The 21,350-nt window shown below is 42.1% G+C and overlaps 1 protein-coding gene across 6 annotated transcripts in view; it reads right to left on the minus strand.

The window, feature by feature from the left end:
* The window catches only part of ptprsa (protein tyrosine phosphatase receptor type Sa), a 264,863-nt gene that overhangs the window by 121,658 nt on the left and 121,855 nt on the right, over nt 1–21,350 (minus strand). For all 6 annotated transcript variants that reach the window (XM_086162204.1, XM_086162203.1, XM_086162201.1 and 3 more), the window contains exons 4-5: nt 12,331–12,476; nt 6,572–6,713 (exon numbers count right to left, since the gene is read on the minus strand). In XM_086162204.1, coding sequence (XP_086018330.1) covers nt 6,572–6,713; nt 12,331–12,476 — 288 coding nt within the window. The remainder of the gene's footprint in view (nt 1–6,571; nt 6,714–12,330; nt 12,477–21,350) is intronic.

Here is a 21,350-nt window from a genome sequence, read left to right on the forward strand (position 1 = left end):
AAAAGGGTTATTTGGTTATTATTTATTTCATTAATGGTGTTATTTACTTCATTAATAATGTTATTATTTATTTTCTGATTTTTTTTTTCCTGTCAAGATCCCAGAAAGGGTTCATTTTTGTTTGATCTAACACATCACATAGACCAGGAAAAAAAATTCAAACGTCATAAAATGATGTAAAATCATTCACACATCATAGAGATGGAAAACCAATCACACTTTATATAGAGAAATACATCATTCATTCTCTCATGCACCCGTCATACAAAGATGTATAATCATTCACATTTCATAGAAGTAGATATAACCAGTCACCCTCTCATTCACATGCCGTGTAGAGAAAGATAAAAATCACTCTCTCATTCACACAGGGAATCTTAAACCTTTAGAAAAAAAAAAAAATCAACCACTTACTGTAAATTGTAATAATTTATCTGTATATATATTTATAACTTTGCAATATTTCATTTCATAACAGCTGCATGTGCAGTATTTTTTCATACTCTTGTGCACTCCTTATCTTTCACCTGCTACTTAAGACCTTAGGACACTTTATATTATTTTTTTATTATTATCATTTATCATTTCATTATTATTATTTTTTCACAACAATTTCCTTCGGCATAAATAAAGTTTTTCTTATTCTGATTCTTCTACATCATATAAGTAGATACAACTATTCACAAGTCATATAAAGAAATATATGATTCACTCTTATTCACATGCCATATAAGTACATACAACCATTCACATTTTATATAGAGATGTAAAACAATTCACTCATTCATTCTCAGGTCACATGGAGACATTCAACCTTTCACGTATCTAAGTTTTCTTCTGACCTCCTGCATTTTGGGAGGAAACTGGAGAACCCTGAGGAACCTCATGCAGAAAGGCTCCCTGCGAGAATCCAACCGTGGACCTTCACGCTGTGAGGTTGGAAACGCGAACCACTGCGCCGCTGTGCTATTCTGAATATTTTCTTTTTGTTTTTCCCTTCGCTTCTCTCTCTCTCTCTTTATAACGAAGCCAGCGAAAGGAGGGTAGATAACATCGGAGGTGAAAGGTGGGGGAGAAAAAAAACGAAAAAAAAAACGTTCAGATCCGGCAACGCCGCCGAGCTTATTTTTTTTTTTTACCGCTTTCTCATTACGAGGAGCCGCCTCTCTCTTGCTCTCTTCCTCTCTGTCCCGTAAAAAACAAACCATCTCTCGCAGGCGCCACACAGACCCCGGAAAATCCACTAATGTCAAACCGACCAGATCGCTCTCGGCCTCTCCACTCCCTCACAAACAAACAAGGTCGCTCCATACTTCATCAATTTTTCATCCGAACTCCACCCGTTACGAAGACCGACATCTTTCTCCGAAACGTCTCGAGTGAACCCGACCCGATGACACTTAAAAAAAAAAAAAGGAAAAAAATTCATGTTTCTACCCGAATCAAGCAATTAAAAGTTGAATATATTTGCAGGAAAAATAAGAATATGAGGTTTAGAAGCGACACAAAAAAAACCGTAATGCAGAAGAATATACAGAGAAGGAAAGCTAAGAAGCAAAATTCTCACTTCCTTATTTTGCAGTTTGGTGCATGTGATTCAGGCAACACACACACACACACACACACACACACATAGCAGATCACACTTCCAGCTCCAGTATTCAGCCCACTGTGAAGAAGAGAGAGGACGATTGGTGTGGAGACAGAAAATGGAGCGAGTCTAGGACATAACGGCGTGATACTGAGATTGCTATTATCGTCCCCTCGTAAAACGCCATTCACAGTTCACTGGATGGATCTTCGCATCGACCGCGCACGTGTCAGGATCCGGAGCGCCATTAAAAATTCAACATTACACGCTTGATTGGGAGCGTCGACGATTTCGCTGCGAAAACTGATCAAACGGCGGGTACTTTTCTCGATACCGGTGGGTTTGCTAAATAAAAAAATAAAATAAAATAAACCTGACCCCCGCCATCTTTTCTCTCTCTATCACTCTCTGATAGGTGGAGCTTTTATGAGCATTAAAAGGCTACAGATAAAAAAAGGGCATGGCACTGGTGCTGGCTTCAGAGCAGGAGGAAAAAAGACAGGCTAAAAATAAAAAAGATGAGTAAAAATAAAAAAAAAATAAAAAAGACTGCAATATAAAAATAAATACTAAAATAATAATAAATAAATAATAAATATAATATATAAAAAATATATATAATATATAAAAAATAATAATAATGCCATGCGTTCATCTGGTGTGCACAAAACTGAGCCAAAAAGCGATGCCTTAATGAGCCACTTGGTCAAACACTAGTTCAAGATATGTGTTGCTTAGTTACCTGATAGCACTAAGGATGGTTGCTAAAAAAATATATAATTACATAATCAGTACAATTGATTAAAAAAAAAAAAAAAACAGGCTTGGAACTTGGCAGAGGGAGAAAGCAAGAACTTTGGAAAGAGTAAGACGAGAGACAAACGGTCGGTCGAGCTCTGCCGGCGCGGGCGAAAATAAACACAATGTGCGAGCGGTTGTGTTATTTCCCAAGAGCAAAACGCGAAAAAAAAAAAGAAAAAAAAAAAGTGATCTAGTCTGTCGTACAAAGTCTACATGTAAGCTCTGACATTAGAGATGCGGCGTCCAAACGTTTCTTTTGTTGTGTGTGCGATTGGACGACACCCAAAACCAAGGAAAACCGCAACTCTCTGACACAACCATCGAAAGTGGCCAATTCAACCATTTTTTATTTCTTCTTTGAATTCCCAAACATGATGTAAAAATAGGGAGAATAATATCGCGTTTTTGATATTAGAAAGGACTTCATATAGTTATCGATGAGGGAAAAACGACGGTTTTCTCGGCGTGAGCTGACGGCATCCCCGCGGAAATGTTTCCTCGCTCGCGACGCCCTTTAATGAAAACATTTAAATACCCGCAAAAGAAAGGAGAAAATGCTCCAGAGCACGCAGCGTGTTGGGTTAGATCTCAAGAGGGTGCTCCGTTCACTTGTCGATCCTTCTTCAAGGACTCCCTGAGGACTGTGTGCACGTCTGAGTGGAGCCAGATGGCCTCTATCTTATGTATTCAATGGAGGGAACTGGAGTCACAGCCAAGAAGGTGTCACTCGCTAGGCTAAATGCACCTTGTCATTGGCACAAACTCACAAAAAATAAAAAAAAGATAATGGAGGAAAAAGAGGGTTTGTGAAACTATCAGTGTGAAGTGAGGAGCTTAGTTGGTTGGACTTTGAGTTCAATCTGTTTGCATTTTAATTTGTGTAAATTAATATCTTGATCGGGGTGAAACCCAAAACGTCACTTTCGGACTGTTGAGCGCGCCTGCAAAATTAAAAAAAAAAAAATTAAAAAAAAAAAAATGCACATATATAAGCTGTAAGTGTCCATTTGCAGTATGGGAACGATGTTTTAAAGAAAAATGTTTTGAACTTTTCATTAAACGCGAATCGTAAATGCTTTTTTTTCTGCCTGCAGCGTGTCTAGTTTAAAAAAACATTAAAATACCAGAAAAAGTCATTGACCGTTATCTTCATCTTTGTTTCGCGCACTAAAACCTCTAAAAAGTTTTCACCTTCGGTGTCGGAATTAAAATCTCTTCGACTTTCTCTTTCGTAATTTGATCGGTCCGATGTGACGCGGCGAAATAGTTTGGCGGCGTGAAGTTTGTCAGCCTGTAAAAATCCACAAATCAGTCACTTTTTAAGAAAAAATATCATCTAATAGTCTAAAAATTACGGTAACAAGTATATATTTGTCTTAAAACCTCCCTGTCTTACAACAAAATCAATATTGCTTAGTTCTGTTAAGTAGTTCTAAGTCAATATGCCATATTGACTTATATCATTTATTGCAATACTGACAATTATGACTATTTACATTTTCAGTGAGTTTCCTTTGCGTTTTTGCCGAATCCACATATCGGCGATGCGCCGTTGCTACTCGTGCACGTCGCTCTCGACAGACATCTTCAATTTCAGCCAAACTATTTTTGTTTTTTCATCTATTAACGCTCCTCTTTCACCTCTCTTCAAATCACTCCCCTTCGTTCAACCACCTCTAGCTTTTGTCCCATTATTCCATTTTCCACGATCCATTTTGTGTTTCCATCTTTGTTCTCTCACGTCACAAAACAAAGCCAAATTAAATTTCCTCTCCTCTCAAATCATCCACCTTTATGCTCGCGTATTCTTCGATGCACTCCGATATCTTGCAGAACTGAGCGTCTGCACACAGTGATGGAACAGTACTCTGTATTTTGGATTTGTGTGTGTGTGTGTGTGTGTGTGTGCCTAACCAGGACTTGCACTTTAAACATATGATGGATTCTATTTTGAAAGATGGCTAACTTAGGCAACGTAGATCACGTAAGAGGGCAGATTCAGTCACTGCACTGCTTCTTTCTCTGCGTTTTCTTTTTTTTTTGTTTTTGTGCAAATAAGCAGTATGACTAGAAGATTTAAGACAGAAATCCATTGAGGTTCAGACCCGGCGCCACATGGGGGTTATGAAGTGGAAGTATTTTATCTGATCGCCGGTGTACCGATATGTTCTAGGACGCATTCTCGCGCCTGCTCAGCGTGTTGCATAGGTTTCGAACCGCCCTGATCCGGACCAAATGTCATATTTGGTTGGGGAGAGCGTGCAGAATGACTTCCAGACATGTTTTTTTTTTTTTTTTTTCTTTTTCGGGGGTGGGGGTAGTAAAGGGATATATTTTTCTATTCTGGTATTTTATAAGTGAGGAGAAAGCGTGAGTGTGTCCCTGGAAAACAGAAGCTGAGAGAGTTTGTTTCAGACAGAAAATCGAGAGCCGCAAAAAAAAAAAAAAAGTGCCAACGTATGACGTAAAAGGATTTTCTGAAACTATAATCGTCCGAAGCTTATAAATATAAAGCTGGAAATGAGACAACTGACACCATATCACGCCGCCGTCTCTCCTTCAGAGCCGAGGCTTGCCTGGGCAGGAAAGCTGCTATCTTCTCCGGGCTCCAGAGGAATCTCTGTCAAGCTGATACCAATTATTTTTCATTTTTCCTTCTGCTGCTGCTGCTGCTGCTGCAGCTGCTGTTAGTGCTGTTAGTGCTGTTAGTGCTGGCCACCCCAGGTTGGCTTTATGCTGTGTCACGCTTTTACGTATAAAAAATACACTCCGTGAAATACAAAGGCTCGAGATTGTAGGTTGAACTCACCGGTCGCCATTTGTCTTTATTTCAAAATGTCCTATAAACAACGAGGCTTAACTTAGTTTCAGACTCCCTCCTTGGACGCTATGCAAGAGGGGAGGGCGGAGTTCAAAAGCACATTTTCATCGTGGTGTTTAAATGTTAAAACTTGCAGAAGTAATTAGATATTATTGCTTTGAGGCATTTGGCACGTCATCGGTCTTCCTTAAAACCAGAGTTCTTCCATATATAGAGTACTATTTAAATGCCGTATATGTACCAGTCATATTGATGTAGAGAAAAACTAAATAAAAATTGACTTAAAAAAATTGACATCTTTTTTTCTTTTTTTTACCCCCCCCTTTTTTTCCTACCCCCCAATATTTCTGTTATTTCATGATCATGTCATATCATTTAATGAGGTATATGTACCAGTCATATTGATGTAGAGAAAATCTAAATAAAAATTGATTTAAAAAAATATTGACATCTTTTATCTTTTTTTAACCCCCTTTTTTTTTCCTACCCCCCAATATTTCTATTATTTCACGATCACGTCATATCATTAAATGAGGTATATGTAAGTGTCATATTGATTTAGAGAAAAACTAAATAAAAATTGAGAAAAAAAAATTAACAACATTTTTTTTCCTTTTTTTTACCCCCCTTTTTTTTTCCTTCCGCCCTCTAATTTCTATTATTTCATGATCACGCCATATCATTAAATGAGGTATATGCAAGTGTCATATTGATTTAGAGAAAAACTAAATAAAAATTGAGTAAAAAAAAAAATTGACAACATTTTTTTTCTTTTTTTTAACCCCACTTTTTTTCCTACCACCCAATATTTCTATTATTTCATGATCACGTCATATCATTAAATGAGGTATATGTAAAAGTCATATTGATTTAGAGAAATACTAAACAAAAATTGACTTAAAAAAAAATGACAACATCTTTTTTTCTTTTTTTTACCCCCCTTTCTTTCCTCCCCCCAATATTTCTATTATTTCATGATCAAGTCATATCATGAAATGAGGTATATGTAAAGGTCAAATTGATGTAGAGAAAAACTAAATAAAATTTGAGTTAAAAAAAAAATAAAACCTTTTTTTTTTCTTTTTTTTTACCCCCCTTTTTTTCCTACCCCCCGATAGTTCTATAATTTCATGATCATGTCGTATCATTAAATGAGGTATATGTACCAGTCATATTAAAAATAAAATTAAATTTGAGAACAGCCCCTGCTTAGTGCAAGTCATCAGACAAAATCTCAGAGGCGAGACGTCATCAGAAAGACACGCAAATGCACGTACGCCGAAGAACACGCTGATGTCCATTTCCTGATTTATATCTCAGTTAGCCCTCCCTGCATTCCTTCATAATCCAGCACTCACCTCGGATGATGGTCAGCTTGGCGTTGACGGTGATCTCGCCCTCGCTGCTCTCGGCCACGCACTCGTAGACGTTCTCGTCACGCGGCGTGCGAAGGGGCTGAATTCTGAGGACGGCACCGGCGCCTTCGTCGAACTCAATGGTCTGTCGGCGAAAAGGGAAGGAAAATTGTTACGAGGATGACGGGATATTTCCGGTTTCGCAATTAGCCGTGTTGCAGACCGCCGTGCGTAAACCACCCGAAGGTGCGTTGTTGTACATTTAAGGAAAACTAAGTTGGACTTTTGTGAAGTAAATCAATGTAGATATACTTTCCATCCAAAGATACAAATGTGATAGTACAAGCTAGAGCTTCAGTACATCTCTTGACTCTCAGGTAGACAAAAAAACAGAATTGCAATCCTTGAGAATATGTTTACGTACATTCGGACCCAGGCTACAAACTAAACCCTTTCTTTTCTCTTGGTACACAGATCGGAGGTATCCGTTCATCGGCTTTCAAAAAGGAACTCAATGCTGTGGTGATCAGGAGGGATCAGTTAAATACTTTTTGAAAGTATTCTGAATTCTTAAAAATTCTTGACTAGACTTGTTTTTTAGAAAAGATTGTATCTTGTAACTTACACTCGCATATCCAAAAACCCCGATAAGCTTCACTCCTGTTTTTCATCTCATGGTATCTGTAGTTTTGTCCTTTATCATGAACTCCAGTAAACTGTCACTCAGTTTGCAACATTTGCAGATAATTATCAATCACAACCCTGTTGATACGATTAAAATAATATGATCGCCCTCATTTACATGATCAGAGTAGTGCGTCGCTCACAATTTATTTGATCTTTGGAACAAGCTAGAAAGAAGTTCACTCCTCTGCTTTAGAAATGCACTCCTGGAGCAAGTTGGACTCTTGTATGTTCTGGAGGTGCGCAAGATGAACGTTTCTCAGAGCAGCTGAGCACCAGCGTGTTGGGGGCTACCATGATAAACCAGAGGGTCGCCTACGAGCCAATAAGTTGGGACGTAACGCAACCTGGATGTGGTGATTCAATACTTCTGCGTTGAGGCTTCAATGCTCATGTATGCAAAAGCTAAACCCCAATGGTGTCTTCCAGTTGCACTTCTGCGCAAGGCATGAATAAGCCCTGGTAAACACCATGTTCTAGTAAGAAGGTTGCGCACAAATTTAAGTCAAAGAATGACGATTGACTTTATCCTTGTATCAGAACTCCGGTTATGTCTGGAAGTTTTGGGTAGGATAAAAAACAGAGCGCCACTATTGATCTGCCGCAGTCCAGGAGAGGTCGGGGATACGGAATCGGATTGGTCGATGTGCAAGGGGAGCGGCTCGGAAGGTCATCCGTGCTTGTCAGTGGACACCGGTGGAGAGGGAACCTCTCGAGCAGTGGAAGGAGGTTCTTGGGAGTACAATCATCCTCTCTACATGTGCCTTGTAGACTTGAAGAAGACGGGACCAAGTCCGGTGGGATGTTCCAAGAGAGGGGTCTACTTTCTCAGCTGGTTCCAGCAGTCGTTTTGAAACCGAACCAAGCGTTCCAAAGCTCCTCCTCGCACTGTCGAAGCGTTTTAGAACAAGATACTGACCCCCCTACCTGCTCCCCGGGCACTGCCTGCTGCTCATGGTTCGTCCATGACGGGTTCAATGTCGTGGTCAAATTTGGCTGATGTTGTACCGCAGGTCTAACTGTATGCTACAAAATAAAGGGCTTTCTTTCTCAGTCCACATTGTTGGAAGATTGTTCAACACATAACTGGTGGATACTTGGGTCTGCCAGTGCTGCGATGTCAACGGTTCTTTTGAGGATTTAATGGAAAGGATTTACTGGGCACAGTTCAGGGGAGGAGGGTGACTGATGTGGGGTCTTAAAGATGACTGAGCTGCCTTTTGCAGACAACGGGGTCCTATTTGGTCTCATCACCGTGTGACCTCCAGCAGACACTGGAGAGGTGTGTAGCTAAGCTAACATACCTCGAAGTCAGTGGACATGGTTCTTTGAAACCAATGGGTGGACCTCTGGGTTACAACAAAATAGATACTATTTTTACAAGTATTTTGGGGTGAGAGCTGAAAAGGAAGTTGCATCCACCATGATGCAGGTCTGTCGTAGTGAAGAAGGACCCAAGTTATAAATCGAAGCTCTCAATTTATCGTCCCATTTATGTTCCAACGCTCTCCTATGGTCACGACTGAAAGACCAAGGTATCAAATACAAGCTCCTGAAATGGGTTTCCTTTGCAGGGTGGCGCCGTTTATCCGGCGAGGAATAGGCCGGGGAGCATAGACATTTGCGGGGAGCTCGGAGCAGAGCCTCTGCCGCTCTGCATCGAAAAAGAGGCAGCTGTGGAGGTTCGGGCGCCTGATAAGGATTTCCCCGGGCGCCCCCCATTAGAGGTGTTCCCAGACATGTCCACCTGGTAGGAGGCTCCGTGGTCGACTCAGAACACGCGGGAGGGATTATAGATTACGTCTGGCTTGGAAAACGCTTGAGAGAGCTCGAGTCTGTCTGCTGCTTTCGCAGCACCACTCATAAGAAGCGGTAGACTAATGATGCTTTTTTTTAATCAGGTCAGGGATTAAAATATTCATCAATGACTTAAAAATGAAATGACCTAAAGAGAAGATGCCGGTCTTTTCCGACAAGCTTTGCTCAGCTTGTTGCGTTCAACCGGCGGTTGCCGTTTGTTTGTAGCGTGTAGCTTGCATGCGGGTTCTGCCCAGTTGAATACAGATTTCTGAAATGTATTCCTCACGATACACGACCGGGCCTCCCGATTCCGTAAAAGATCTATTAATCTCTCATTTGACTGGACACTCTCATGCTGACTGATATCGCCCTCTTGTCATCCCAAGAGCCCGACTGTTCCTCTGTGTCAATTCTTATCGCACCAGGAGTGGTTTAGAAGCGGGGAAATTTGCCCGCCTAATTTTTCCCTTGACATTTCTGCTACTGTCGCTGATAAGACGGCGTGATGTGTCTGAATTCTTTGCATGTCCGTGATGGATTTCAGACGCCGTTTCCCATTTTTTTTTTCATTCATTTTCATCCGTAGCCCACAAAGTAAACACAGTGAGGTTAATGCACTTGTTAACCTGTCGGTGTTAATTCGGTCACGGGTCGAGTTCTGGATCGGTCCCGGCTCCTGTCACGCACCGTTACGGCGGGACATACGTGTCAGAGTGTGTTCTAATTCGGAAACGAACGCGTGACGCTGTGTTTATGTCTGCTTAACTACCATGTGCTACGTGCACTATACATTAGACCGCATGTTTCTAAGGAGGCGTTGTGGAAAACCTCTTCTGAGACGCCCCCGGAAGACGATTGAAGCATCACAACCGATTCCCCGTGACGCCCATATCGGTGGCGATATAGACAGTCTGGTTTGCTTAGCCAAGGGGTCGGCAACCCGCGGCTCCGAGTGGCTTGGGAAAATAAATTATAAATATTTGATTGAAGTGTATTTTATTTGCGTGAGTTCCTTTTTTTAATTTTAGCTCTAAGTTGGACGATTATTGTGATCTTGAAATATTAAAATAAAATTATATTTATTATTTTTTATTATTTTTATTATTTTATTATTTTTTTATATATTTTATTTTATTTATTTATTTATTTGTTTTATTTATTTATTTATTTATTTTTTAATTTTTATTATTTTTCGCCACTCAAAATAAACGTCACACTCGCGGAAGCCGGTAAACCCGCCAGCCGGTAAAGTCCCGATTTGCAGATGCTGTGCGCAGAAGTTCAGGAGCAGAAGTCCCATTAACCAGGTAAAATAAATATTTATGAAGATATTTTCCAAATATTTATTTTTTTATTGTTCACTAACACCGTGATTTTTTCCCAATTTATTTTTAAAATTCAGGTCAAGGCTACGCTACACCATCTGAAAGCTCAAAATGTTCAAAATGTGTTAATTCATACATTAAATGTAATTTTCTCTGTAGCCCTTTTTGGATTTTATAAGCAACACACTTGTTTATGCAAAGTGTAAAGGTAATAAAAAGCAATATATACGGTGGTACCTTTATTTTAGACGTCAAAAATTATTTGCGGCTCCCATAGTTTTCTTTTCCATGGAAACCGGGTCCAAATGGCTCTTTGGGTGTTAAAGGTTTCCGACCCCTGGCTTAGGCGAACCTCTCGGAGTGCATCTGCACGCTTCCGAATTAAACATTTGGGCCAAACATGAATTGTCATGAAGTCGCAGCGGTCGCAATATTTGTGGTGGAAGTAGGGACAATAATCAGTAGCAACCGGAGTACGTTTGAAAGATGAAACATCTGAGGCTTTCCGTTGGTGGGACTTTAAATGGAAATGAAAAATAAGTATCTCTCCTGTATCATCCGCGTATTAAATACCCGTGATAATTTTGCAAGGATAAAGCATTGATTAAGACGGTCTGTCTTTCTTCGGTCCGACAGCAAATCTACGCTTCCGTCTTTCCTCGGAGGGGTTTGCGGTTTTTGCAACGCAGGGCTTACCGCTGAGATCTCAGAGCAAAGCATAACTTTGAGTGTAAGTCATCAGCAGCCCTGCTGCGTGTCTCAGGGCTGAGCGGCTAATTAGGCTAAAAACACCGCGGAGCACGGCATCGTGATCAATATCAAAGTAGCTGTCTAGAGGGTAGAACAGAAAAAATTAGAACTACTTCAAACCCTTGACATTTTTTTATTTCATACTAAACGGTGGCAGAGAAGCGTCCATTCTGGCAGCCTCCTTCATGCCCTTGGCTTTTCTTTCTGCCATCACTTAGCAGGCAGCTTAAAAGGACCTGCAAACACGACGACGCGTCTTTCGATTTTGTCCTCCGCTGAGAGGCTGCGTCTCCCCGAGTTGATTTTGTTGTCATTTCTAGCTTTTGAGCCGCTTCCCATGTGGTTCTCCTCCTCCCGCCGAGCGCGAACGTCTATCTCTGCGCGCCGCAGTCATCCTTAATGAAGGCGACGTTTCAAATTTTAGAGATGCCGAGCATCAATCGTGACTTTGAGCAAAGCCATCTGGGAGGGTCGCTGAATAAAAAAAAAATAAAAAATAAAAAAGAATAACTGATCAACAAATATCAAGAGTAATGCGGAGAGAGAAACCCTGAATGCGACATGGGCAGAACAATTCAAGTCCGAAGAAGACGGGGGGGGGGGGGGATCTGCATGACTTTACCAGTCCTCTGCAGCTCCGCGGGTGAATTTGAAAAAATGTGAGACAGAAAATGCAAGAACACACCTGCTAAATAAATCTATGGAAAATACACTGCTCAAAAAACATAAAGGGAACACTTAAAAAACACATCCTAGATCTAAATGAATGAAATATTCTTATGAAATACTTTGCTCTTTACACAGTTGAATGTGCTGACAACAAAATCACACAAAAATGATCAATGGAAATCAATTGTATCAACCCATGGAGGTCTGGATTAGGAATCACACTCAAAATTAAAGTGTAAAAACAAACTCCAGGCTGATCCAACTTTGATGTAATGTCCTTAAAACAAGTCAAAATGAATCTGTGTTGCTTCCTGAGTGGACACTATGATTTCACACAAGTGGGATTGACTTGGAGTTACATTGTGTTGTTCAAGTGTTCCCTTTATGTTTTTTGAGCAGTATAGATCGGATGAATCTAGTATATTGGCTGATTTGAGCTATGCGAGCTTGTAAACCTGCACAAAATACGTCGACTGCTTCATTAAATAATCATTGGATGGTGAACGCGACGGTTAGCGGAGCGGCTTGACTCACCTCTATACGCTGGGAGTTGACCTTTTTGCCCTTCTTGTTCCAGCTAACCCTTGGCTTCGGGTCGCCTGTCGCCTGGCAGACAAAGGAAACGACGCCCCCAGAGACACCTATCTGGTCGACAGGAACTTTAGTGAACCGTGGTGGCGCTGGGGGAAAGGGGAACACATGGGGGGAGAGAGAGAGAGAGAGGGAAAAGCAAAAGGACGAGAAAAAAAAAAGGAGAGTGATGTTATTGGGAAGCTGGGAGCTGTTAGCCACAGTTGCGCCAGTGAAGATTGCACGGCTCCTTTTAAGATGGTGTAATTATATGTCTTAAAAGATAATGGCGCCTGCAAAATACACTCATGCAGCGCCACCATTCTCACAAAAAAACAAAAAAAAAACAATTGGCAGACTTAATGTTCCTGAAATGCTTATTGTCAATGTGCAACAGCATTTGAGTTACAAACAAAAACACAAGAAAAATAGTTACCATGCAGATAATAAAACAAGCATACCTTACAGCACAACTGAATGTAGAATATCCAATATTTAAACATAGAATATCCCGTATTTTGTCATAATTCTGAGCGTATGTTAAATAACGGTAGGAAATAAAAGCCTGATATCGAACAATGGCATCGAAGCTCGAGACTAAACGAATAATGATTTCTCGACTCAAGAGAAAAGATCGCTATCAACACACACACATATGTTATCTACTGTTTATATTTTATTATATGAAAAAGAGAGAGACTTGATGAATGTGATTCGGGGGACGATCAAAAAGCAAACACACAACGTCATATTAATAATGAAGGGAGCTTGGGCTGACACCGAGCTTCAGGCTACGCTAACCACATGAAGAAGAGTCCCTGCGTTCATTACAGGATGCAGCCGGAAAGAAAATAGGTATTTAAGAGAGTGAGGGATGGAGGACAAAACAAAACAAAACAAAAAAAAAAAACACGTGACACACGATGAGGGAAAAAGAGGAGGAAAGAGGGCGAGTTTACTGGTGCAAGAGGAACAACATGTGTCTGCATCTACTTTCCCCCCCCGAAACCAAAATCCAGATGTTTTTGATCGACCAATTACCCTCAGATACAAGATCTTCACAGGGTGGTCGCTCCCACAGACGAAAATTTCAACCAACTGGATGTTTGAACAAAATCTCTATAAAAGAAACCGACATGTTTCCCAGGTTCAAGCGTTGCCAAAACAAGACCTACAAACACCCGATTACAGATCTTCGACGAGTCGGAGCAAATTCCTCCATCCGTTCCTTCCTTCATTATCTATATCATTTATCCATTTATCCACAAATAGAGACGTGCGACGATTCGCTTTCTCGATTTCATAAGTCTTTGTTGCCGAGCGCCAGAAGGTCTGTGAATGGATAAAAAGCACCATATAGAAATGAATGATCACACATCTTTGTAACAGTCTGTGAATGTTTGCCAATCACAAAACCAAAATAAATTAAATCGGCCAAAGGGCTTGTTTCAAGCTGATTGGCTTTTTTTTTCTTTTTCTTCTTTTTATTTATTTATTTTTATTTTTAAATGAATGCGGTGCTTGTAATTATTTCAATTTAAAAAAAAGAAATACAGATGCCTGGCTTTGAAAGTCTATGGTGGAGTGAGCGGATTGCTGCAAGGCTTAAAATGTTTCTTATCCATGATTTAATCTCGCTGTTCCATAAATACGAGCAAAGTCACAGTCCCTGACGCAGCAGAAAGCTTTTTTTTTTATTTTTTAAAGTTAATACTTTTTCTTAACTTGGAATTCATGTGTCTAAATCTCACAGCCCCGCTGGATGGATCGCCTCGGTTATTAATAATGAACGATAGCATCTATGAAAACCCAACTTTTGTGCTGTGAAACGATGACCTTGGATTGTTTTGCGTTATTATCAGGTGAGGGAAGAATGGATTAATAAAGCAAATTAAAAACTTACGCTGTTTTAAAAATACTATATTTTAATTATAAGCGCCCTATTCATGAATAAGCTCCATTTTATAGTAACAGGAACAATTTATACAAGCCTTTTTTTCTGATTTAATAACTTTAGTATTTTAATGAAATGATCATTAAAATGGTATAATATCGTATTTTCGCGACTATAAGGCGCACATAAAAGTCTTAGATTTCCTTCAAAATGTGCGGCACGCCCAAAAGTGCAGTGCGCCCTGAGAACATTATAGGGGAAAGTGTGGGCGTTGATTGTATACAAAAGAACGGGTATGTGCGTTATGCAGAACATCGTTGTTTTAACAACCCTGAAAACATCGTCGACAAACACATCCAGCCCGGACACGTCACCGACACGGACGAGGTGCCGCTCACTTTCCACATCCCGGTGAGTCACACTGTGGAGAAGAAGGTGACCAGCACGGTAGCGAGATGCACAACCTGGTACGTAAAGTCTTCTTGGAGACCACAGTGCAGCGCCGGGCGAGTTACGCCACTATTTGCGAACGGATTGTAAATGCTCGGGCTAACGTGTCCGCTAGCGCTGTTGTTCGAGGTTTCGTAAAAGCCGGCATCATTTCCGAGGAGCCGTCAGTGACTCTGACAGTGAAGAAAGTGAACCCGGCGTGTTTGATGGAGATTTAGCGCAACTGTTCAAATCAGAGACAGAGGACGAGGACTTCGATGACGATTACCGGTAAAAAAAAAAAATGTGAATACCAAACTCAGTTTTGCTCCCGCTCTATTTTTAAATACGCAACTTGTAAGCTTGTGTGTGTGTTGTTGTTGTAAGGCGGACGTAGTAGAGGACACCATGAGAACGTTAAAGGGGAAAGTGGGGGTGTGGTTTGTATATAAAACCCGCGCCTTATAATCAGGCGCGCCTTATATGTGTGTGTTAAATACAGTAATGGCACACATAACCGACACTGCGCCTTTTAGTGTGGTGCACCTTATGGTCATGAAAATACGGTAATATAATATAACAACAATAATAATAAGAGTGAGAAGGCGCCTTTCTGTGTGGGGTTTTCTGCAGTCCAAAAACATGCGGTAGGTCGATTGGAGACCCGAAATTGCCAAAATGTGCGACCGAGCGAGAGTGAGCGGTCGTATGTCTGTAAGTGGCCCCTTTTTGATTGATTGGCGACCAACCGCTCGCCCAATGACAGCTGGGATAGAATCCAGCTCCCCCACGACCCTGAGCGCTGGATAAGCGGGACGGATAATGAATAAATGAATGACAAGTAATAAATTAGCTTATGCTCATCACCAAAATTGAAACACTAGAGTTACTTTGCGAGCAAAGCCGACCATCAAACATCGATGACCATCTGTGCTGCTTACGACCAAACGTTTGTGACGGACAAAGTCAAACTTCCTATTGGTCGGTGCGTAAAGATCACAACGACGTTGCGACGCATGGGAGTGTACATGTTCTTTACTTGGATATAATCTGGATATCGGCGCTTTTCTTCACGCTTGAAAAGAAGGCTCACTTTGTTCGGTGCATGCCACGATCCCCCTTTCTAGCCTTTTGCACTTTAAATTTCCATTTTGAAATGACACAGCACAGCTTCATACAACACGGCTCCTCTGCATTTGACCTCCTCTCACAATGTGCCCTCTGTCGAGAAATAAGAGGGATATACACAGACCGGGCCTGTAGCAGCCGCTCTGTTGAAGGCCAATGGTCTTTGATTAGTTTTCCCACAGCTCGTTCGACATTTCCACCTAAGCACATTCTCCCTTTCAGTCTCCAAAGCGCTCCCTGTACGCCGAACGATAAGGATGTACAATAAAATACGCCTGAAAAGACGTCGGTCTCGATTCAACCCGACAAGTTTATGAGTCCGTCTTCAGTCGCCGTCGTTTCAACGCAAACTCGCGAAAGTACGGTTTCCGAAGGTGGGGACGGCGCTTATAGCTGGTCGTGAAAAGATCGATTAAAGTGCGACGACGAAGAAATATGATGATATTCAATCTTGAGATTGAGTCGTCCTGAATACCTCAAAAGCGACTGACGTCGAATTCGACAAGGACGTCTAGGTTCAGCCGGACGCGCGCTGCCAAAAATAATCGGCAAACTCGGTATATTGTATATAGTTGTGGGTGTGACGGCTTGTTTTTGTGCGCTCGGCATTTTAGGTCCTCCGTCTCCTGCTTTTTTGGCCCATAAATATATATTACAGTGTAATTACTACAGGTATGTAAAGTGTGATTATGTGAGCGTCGACTATAATTAACCCTTTTTAGCGCGCCTCAACTGAATGCCTCAGGGTTTAAGCTGCCAGTTACCACGAACTTTAAGCCTCTCTTTTTCAGGGTCTGAACCTTGCCACATTCTCCGTAATTGTAGGGCGGGGAAAAAAAAAAAAATGTAGAACGGTGTCTGGACTCAAATCGCTTGAAATATTTCCACAATAATGAGCGACAGACGAGATCGATCCTTAAAATGAACGTTTAAGTTCGGCCGGCGATGTTGCATTCGTCAATTTGTTTCAATATCAATGTCATTATTTTCGTCTGTCTCCGGATTAATCACGCCGAACCGAACCGAACTGATTTCGCTCGCCCGGGAGATGATCTCTCGCCGACGCACACACATGCATTAATCTCACACACACACTTACACCCACACACACACACACGCTCGATAAAATAGGCAAAATGACTGTTTTTACAGTAAGGCGTTTTTATAGCAACGGATTTCTATGCACGGTGTGTAAAACAGCCCGCCGAATGTTTGGGGTTTGACTCCCACCATTGTCTTGCGTTCTTAGAGAAAAAAAAAAAAAGACGCGCGTCTATTCTCGGAAAACGCTTTGTGTGAAAAGTCTGCACCGCAGCCGTGTTACCGGGAAAGACAATGAAAAGGGGGGAATCACACCCGCTCTTGCTATTTGCCCCTTTCCACCAAAAAAGCGTCCCTCTGTTCCCGGAGCTCACCTCAGGCCGGCCGAGGCGCGGCAGCCACCAAGATAAACACCCGTCTTTATCTGGCTGGCGGGGGGAACACGGTCTGAGCCAAAATAACCGGCAACGGGGGCTGAGATATCTTCACAAGGCTCTGAGAATAGAACAGATCCAACGCAAACACGACCGCCGAACAGGAGGAGAAGAACCAACACTGTTTGCAGAGAAGCTGCAAAAAAAAAAAAAAAAAAAAAAAAACATTTTCTTCCATTAAAACACCAACAACCACCTGCTACGGGCCGATGCTTCTGCTGGAGCCGATAAGCTCGAATATGCGCGCGATTATAAAAGTAGAGAAGAGTCGGAGGTGAATATGAAACACCTCCGTTTGTGATACTTTGCCATTTTCGTTTGGTCATGCAGAGGAAGGGAAGGGAAGGGAGGGTGCTGGTTTTATGGCTAATACAGTAATTGATGGAGGATAGCTTCTCAGGTCATAAATAGAAGCCATTATCTGCTGAATTAGGAAAATGGAAGACAAAATGACACTGCCCGTAATTTGCTCAGAAAGGTGGGAAATTTGGGCCAAAAAAAAAAAAAAAACTTGTTATCCATCTTTCCACAAATAGACATCATTCAGGGGACTTACTGTTTTTCTTTCAACAAAAATTGGACAAAAGAACTTCATTGCAACTAGACAGTTCCCCCTATTATGACAACTTAGACTGGGATGGCATTGAAATCAGAATTTAGACGTAAATTAAATCTTAATTTCTCTTCCCTCAGCCGCAGGGAATCTTCAAATCTTTGTAGTTAACAGTTAAGACAATTTATATTTCATTGTATTTCTTATTCTTCCTCCTTTCTACTATCATCTATTACTGCTATGTTTTTACTTGAAACTCTGGCACAACAATTTCCTTCGGGATGAATAAAGTTGTTCTCATCTCATCTCAAATAAAATGAGATGAACTTGATCAAGATTTTGAAGTGTCTTCTTCTTCTTCTTCTTCTTCTTTGGGCTTTTGCCTTCAGGGGTCGCCACAGCGAGGCAACTTTCAAGTCCAAACCATCTCAGTCATCACTTTGTCTCGGTCATACATGTCCCGCACCCCAGTGACACATTCTTCTCTTCCTTTGGGCCTTTCCCCTCAGGGGTCGCCTCAGCAAATCAACCTTTTCCATCTAACCCCAGTCTCTGTATCCTCCTCTCTCACACCAACTCCCTTCATATCCTCTCTCACTACGTCCATAAACCTTCTCTTTGGTCTTCCTCGAGACCTCTTGCCTGGCAGCTCCATTTCCAGCACCAATATATTCACTGTCCCTCCTCTGTACATGACCAAACCATCTCAGTCTGGCTTCTCTGAGCTTCTCTCTAAAACATCATGTGCTGTTCCTCTGATGGACTCATTCCTGATCCTCTCCATCCTGGTCACTACCAAAGAGAACTTTAACATCTTCATCTCTGCAGCCTCCTGTCTTTTGGTCGTTGTAACAGTTTCTAGTCCATACATCATCGCTGGTCTCACCACTGTCTTGTCCACCTTTCCTTTCATTCTTGCTGACAGTCTTCTATCTCTTGTACCCCCGACACTTTTCTCCACCCTTTCCAACCTTCTTGGACCCGTCTCTTCACCTCTTTTCCACTCTCTCCGTTGCTCTGGACTGTTGACCCTAAGTACCTGAAATCCTCCAACTTCTTGAATCTCCACTCCCTGTAGCCTCACCGTTCCACCCGAGTTCCTCTCATATATTCTGTCTTGCTGCGACTACCTTTCATTCCTCTCCTTTCCAGAGCGTACCTCCACCTCTCTAGATGTTCCTCAACCTGTTTTCTGCTCTCACTACAGATCACAATGTCATCCGCAAACATCATGGTCTATGGAGATCCTGTCAGCCTGTCCATCACCATTGCGAACAAGAAGGGGCTCAGAGCTGAGGCGTGTGTACATGTACAATGTGTGTGTGTGTTTGTACATCACTGCCGTTGTTGTACTGCTCATATTCATATCTATAATCATGTTTATAATAATGTTTACACCCTTCCTATCAGCACGTACCCAAATAGACCGCATACAGCAAAGTAGGAATTTCACTGAACTGGGAAAAAACATTTCTACACTGTACATCTGACATAAATGCTTTGAATCTTAACTCTTAATCCCTTTTATTTCTTCCGTTTCTTAACTGTTGAGCGGCGATGACAAAAGTTGCGTTCCAGTAGATGACCACTTAAAGAGCCTGTGTGACCAACCGTACGCCGTTTGCTTTTTATGTACATTTTTAAAACCTCCCACGTACAGCACTGGAAACGGCGCCGTTGGACAGAACCTCTTCGCCGGTCCATTTCTCGTTGGCTCTGTCAATTTGTTGGCAAGTCGAAAGAAAACACCTGAATGGTGGTAGTTTTTGAAAACGGCGTTCCAAAAGGTATTTGGTCATTGGCCTGGCTAACGATTTCCGCCGATCACCGAGGTCACATGAGTTGGTCTGAAACGGTAAAAATACCCTGCTTCTGAGTGGGAGCTGAGACGATTCTGGGAACTGAGGTTCTAATTCCTGGTTCTTCTGCCGTCTGAATGCACAAACAAACAGCGAAGATCCTGAAAAGGTTCTAAGAACTGCAGAAACTTCTGCGCGGAAGCAGCTCGGGTAACGGAAAGTGTTATTGTGACTCCGCGTGACCTTTTGACACCCGCCCGGCGTTTCGAAACTTTGAACCCGACGTACATCCAGGAACTGTCCGGTTTATTTAGAAGGCAGGAAACTAAGAGCTCGCTGTTGTCGCGCGGGGCGATGCAAACACACCCAAACACACCGAAGGGGTCGTCTTTCTATTTGACAAGCGGCGGTTGTGCGCCAGAAACGCACCACGATTTCCATTCCGCTCGTACGTACACAGCGGAGGGCTGGAATTGCTACGCTTGAACTCGGTACCGATCTTTTTCAACATTGCGAGTCGTATCATGGATAACAGATCCGGAGCCCTCCTGCAGAGTCATTTTGTAAATATATTACAAAGACAGCTCTTCTGTTGGATCATCTCATTTTGCATCTCGCTGGAAGATAAACTAAATTTCCACGACAACGCTTCTCTCTCTCGCCCCCCCCCCCCCCCCCCCCCCCCCCCCTCTCTCCAGGACCACATAACCAAGGGCTATCAATCAGAGCTAATTCTCACAGGCTGCCTGGGCAAGTGCCATCGCTATGGAAACCAAGCTATTACTCTAAGCCAGTCTTGCTTTTGTCTCGTCTGGATTTTTTCCTTTGCCAGCAAAGACAAGCGGACTAGTAAAGTGTAGCAAAATAAAACCCACCAAGTGGTTGAATGTGTGAAAAGGGGAGGGGGGGGAGGGGCATACGAAGACAAAATAAAACAATTTGGCAACTGAGGGAGATGAAACAACAGGTTTAAATTTGAAACTAATCGTGGACTATCAGGTCGCAGATGTTTCCGTTGAGGACTCTGCCATTTTCAAATTGAGTGTGGCGTCGCCCGGAGAGCTAATTCGTAAACAATGCGGGACGAAAACGGCGCAATCCGGAATGAGATACCCGTCGCTTGACATCTTGGGTCTGTCGCGAGACATCGGCCGAATCTGGCAAGAAATTTAAAACGTATTTGTTTGAATAAATGGTGATCGGTATCAACTGACTAAATTCATTCATTCACAAACCACCGCGGAGCGCGGCTGCCGTGTTAGTACCGCCTGCTAGGCGCTAACTGCGCTAGGCGCTAACCAGGCCATCTGGGGCGGGGGGGGGGGGGTGGATAATCACTGTCTTGCCCAAGGACACTTTGGCATATGGGCAGGAGGAGCTGGGACGTAACCACCAACCTTCTTGTTGAGGGACACCTGCTCTACCAACAGAGCCACGGCCGCCCCCGAGAGCTAAAATCCCAGATTATCTTCATAAAGTATTCATGCTCTCCTCCTGCCGATGTGCTCTAATGAAGTTATAACAGTACACTACGGTACCGACGTCAGACAGAAAACAGGATATTTCTGACGGGAGAGGCGTCTGAATGTCTGTGCTTAAAATTTGGAACCTCTGACAGTAATTAAAGAAAAAAAAAAAGATTAATTTAATCTCAACCGAGGCCATACTTCACAGAGCATGCTAAGGTCGGGCTCCAATCAGTTACC

The sequence above is a fragment of the Fistularia commersonii genome, chromosome 16 (genome assembly GCF_037954325.1).
Source record: "Fistularia commersonii isolate RoL2024-O1a breed Wild chromosome 16, RoL_Fcom_v1.0, whole genome shotgun sequence".
NCBI classification, from domain to species: Eukaryota; Metazoa; Chordata; class Actinopteri; order Syngnathiformes; family Fistulariidae; genus Fistularia; species Fistularia commersonii.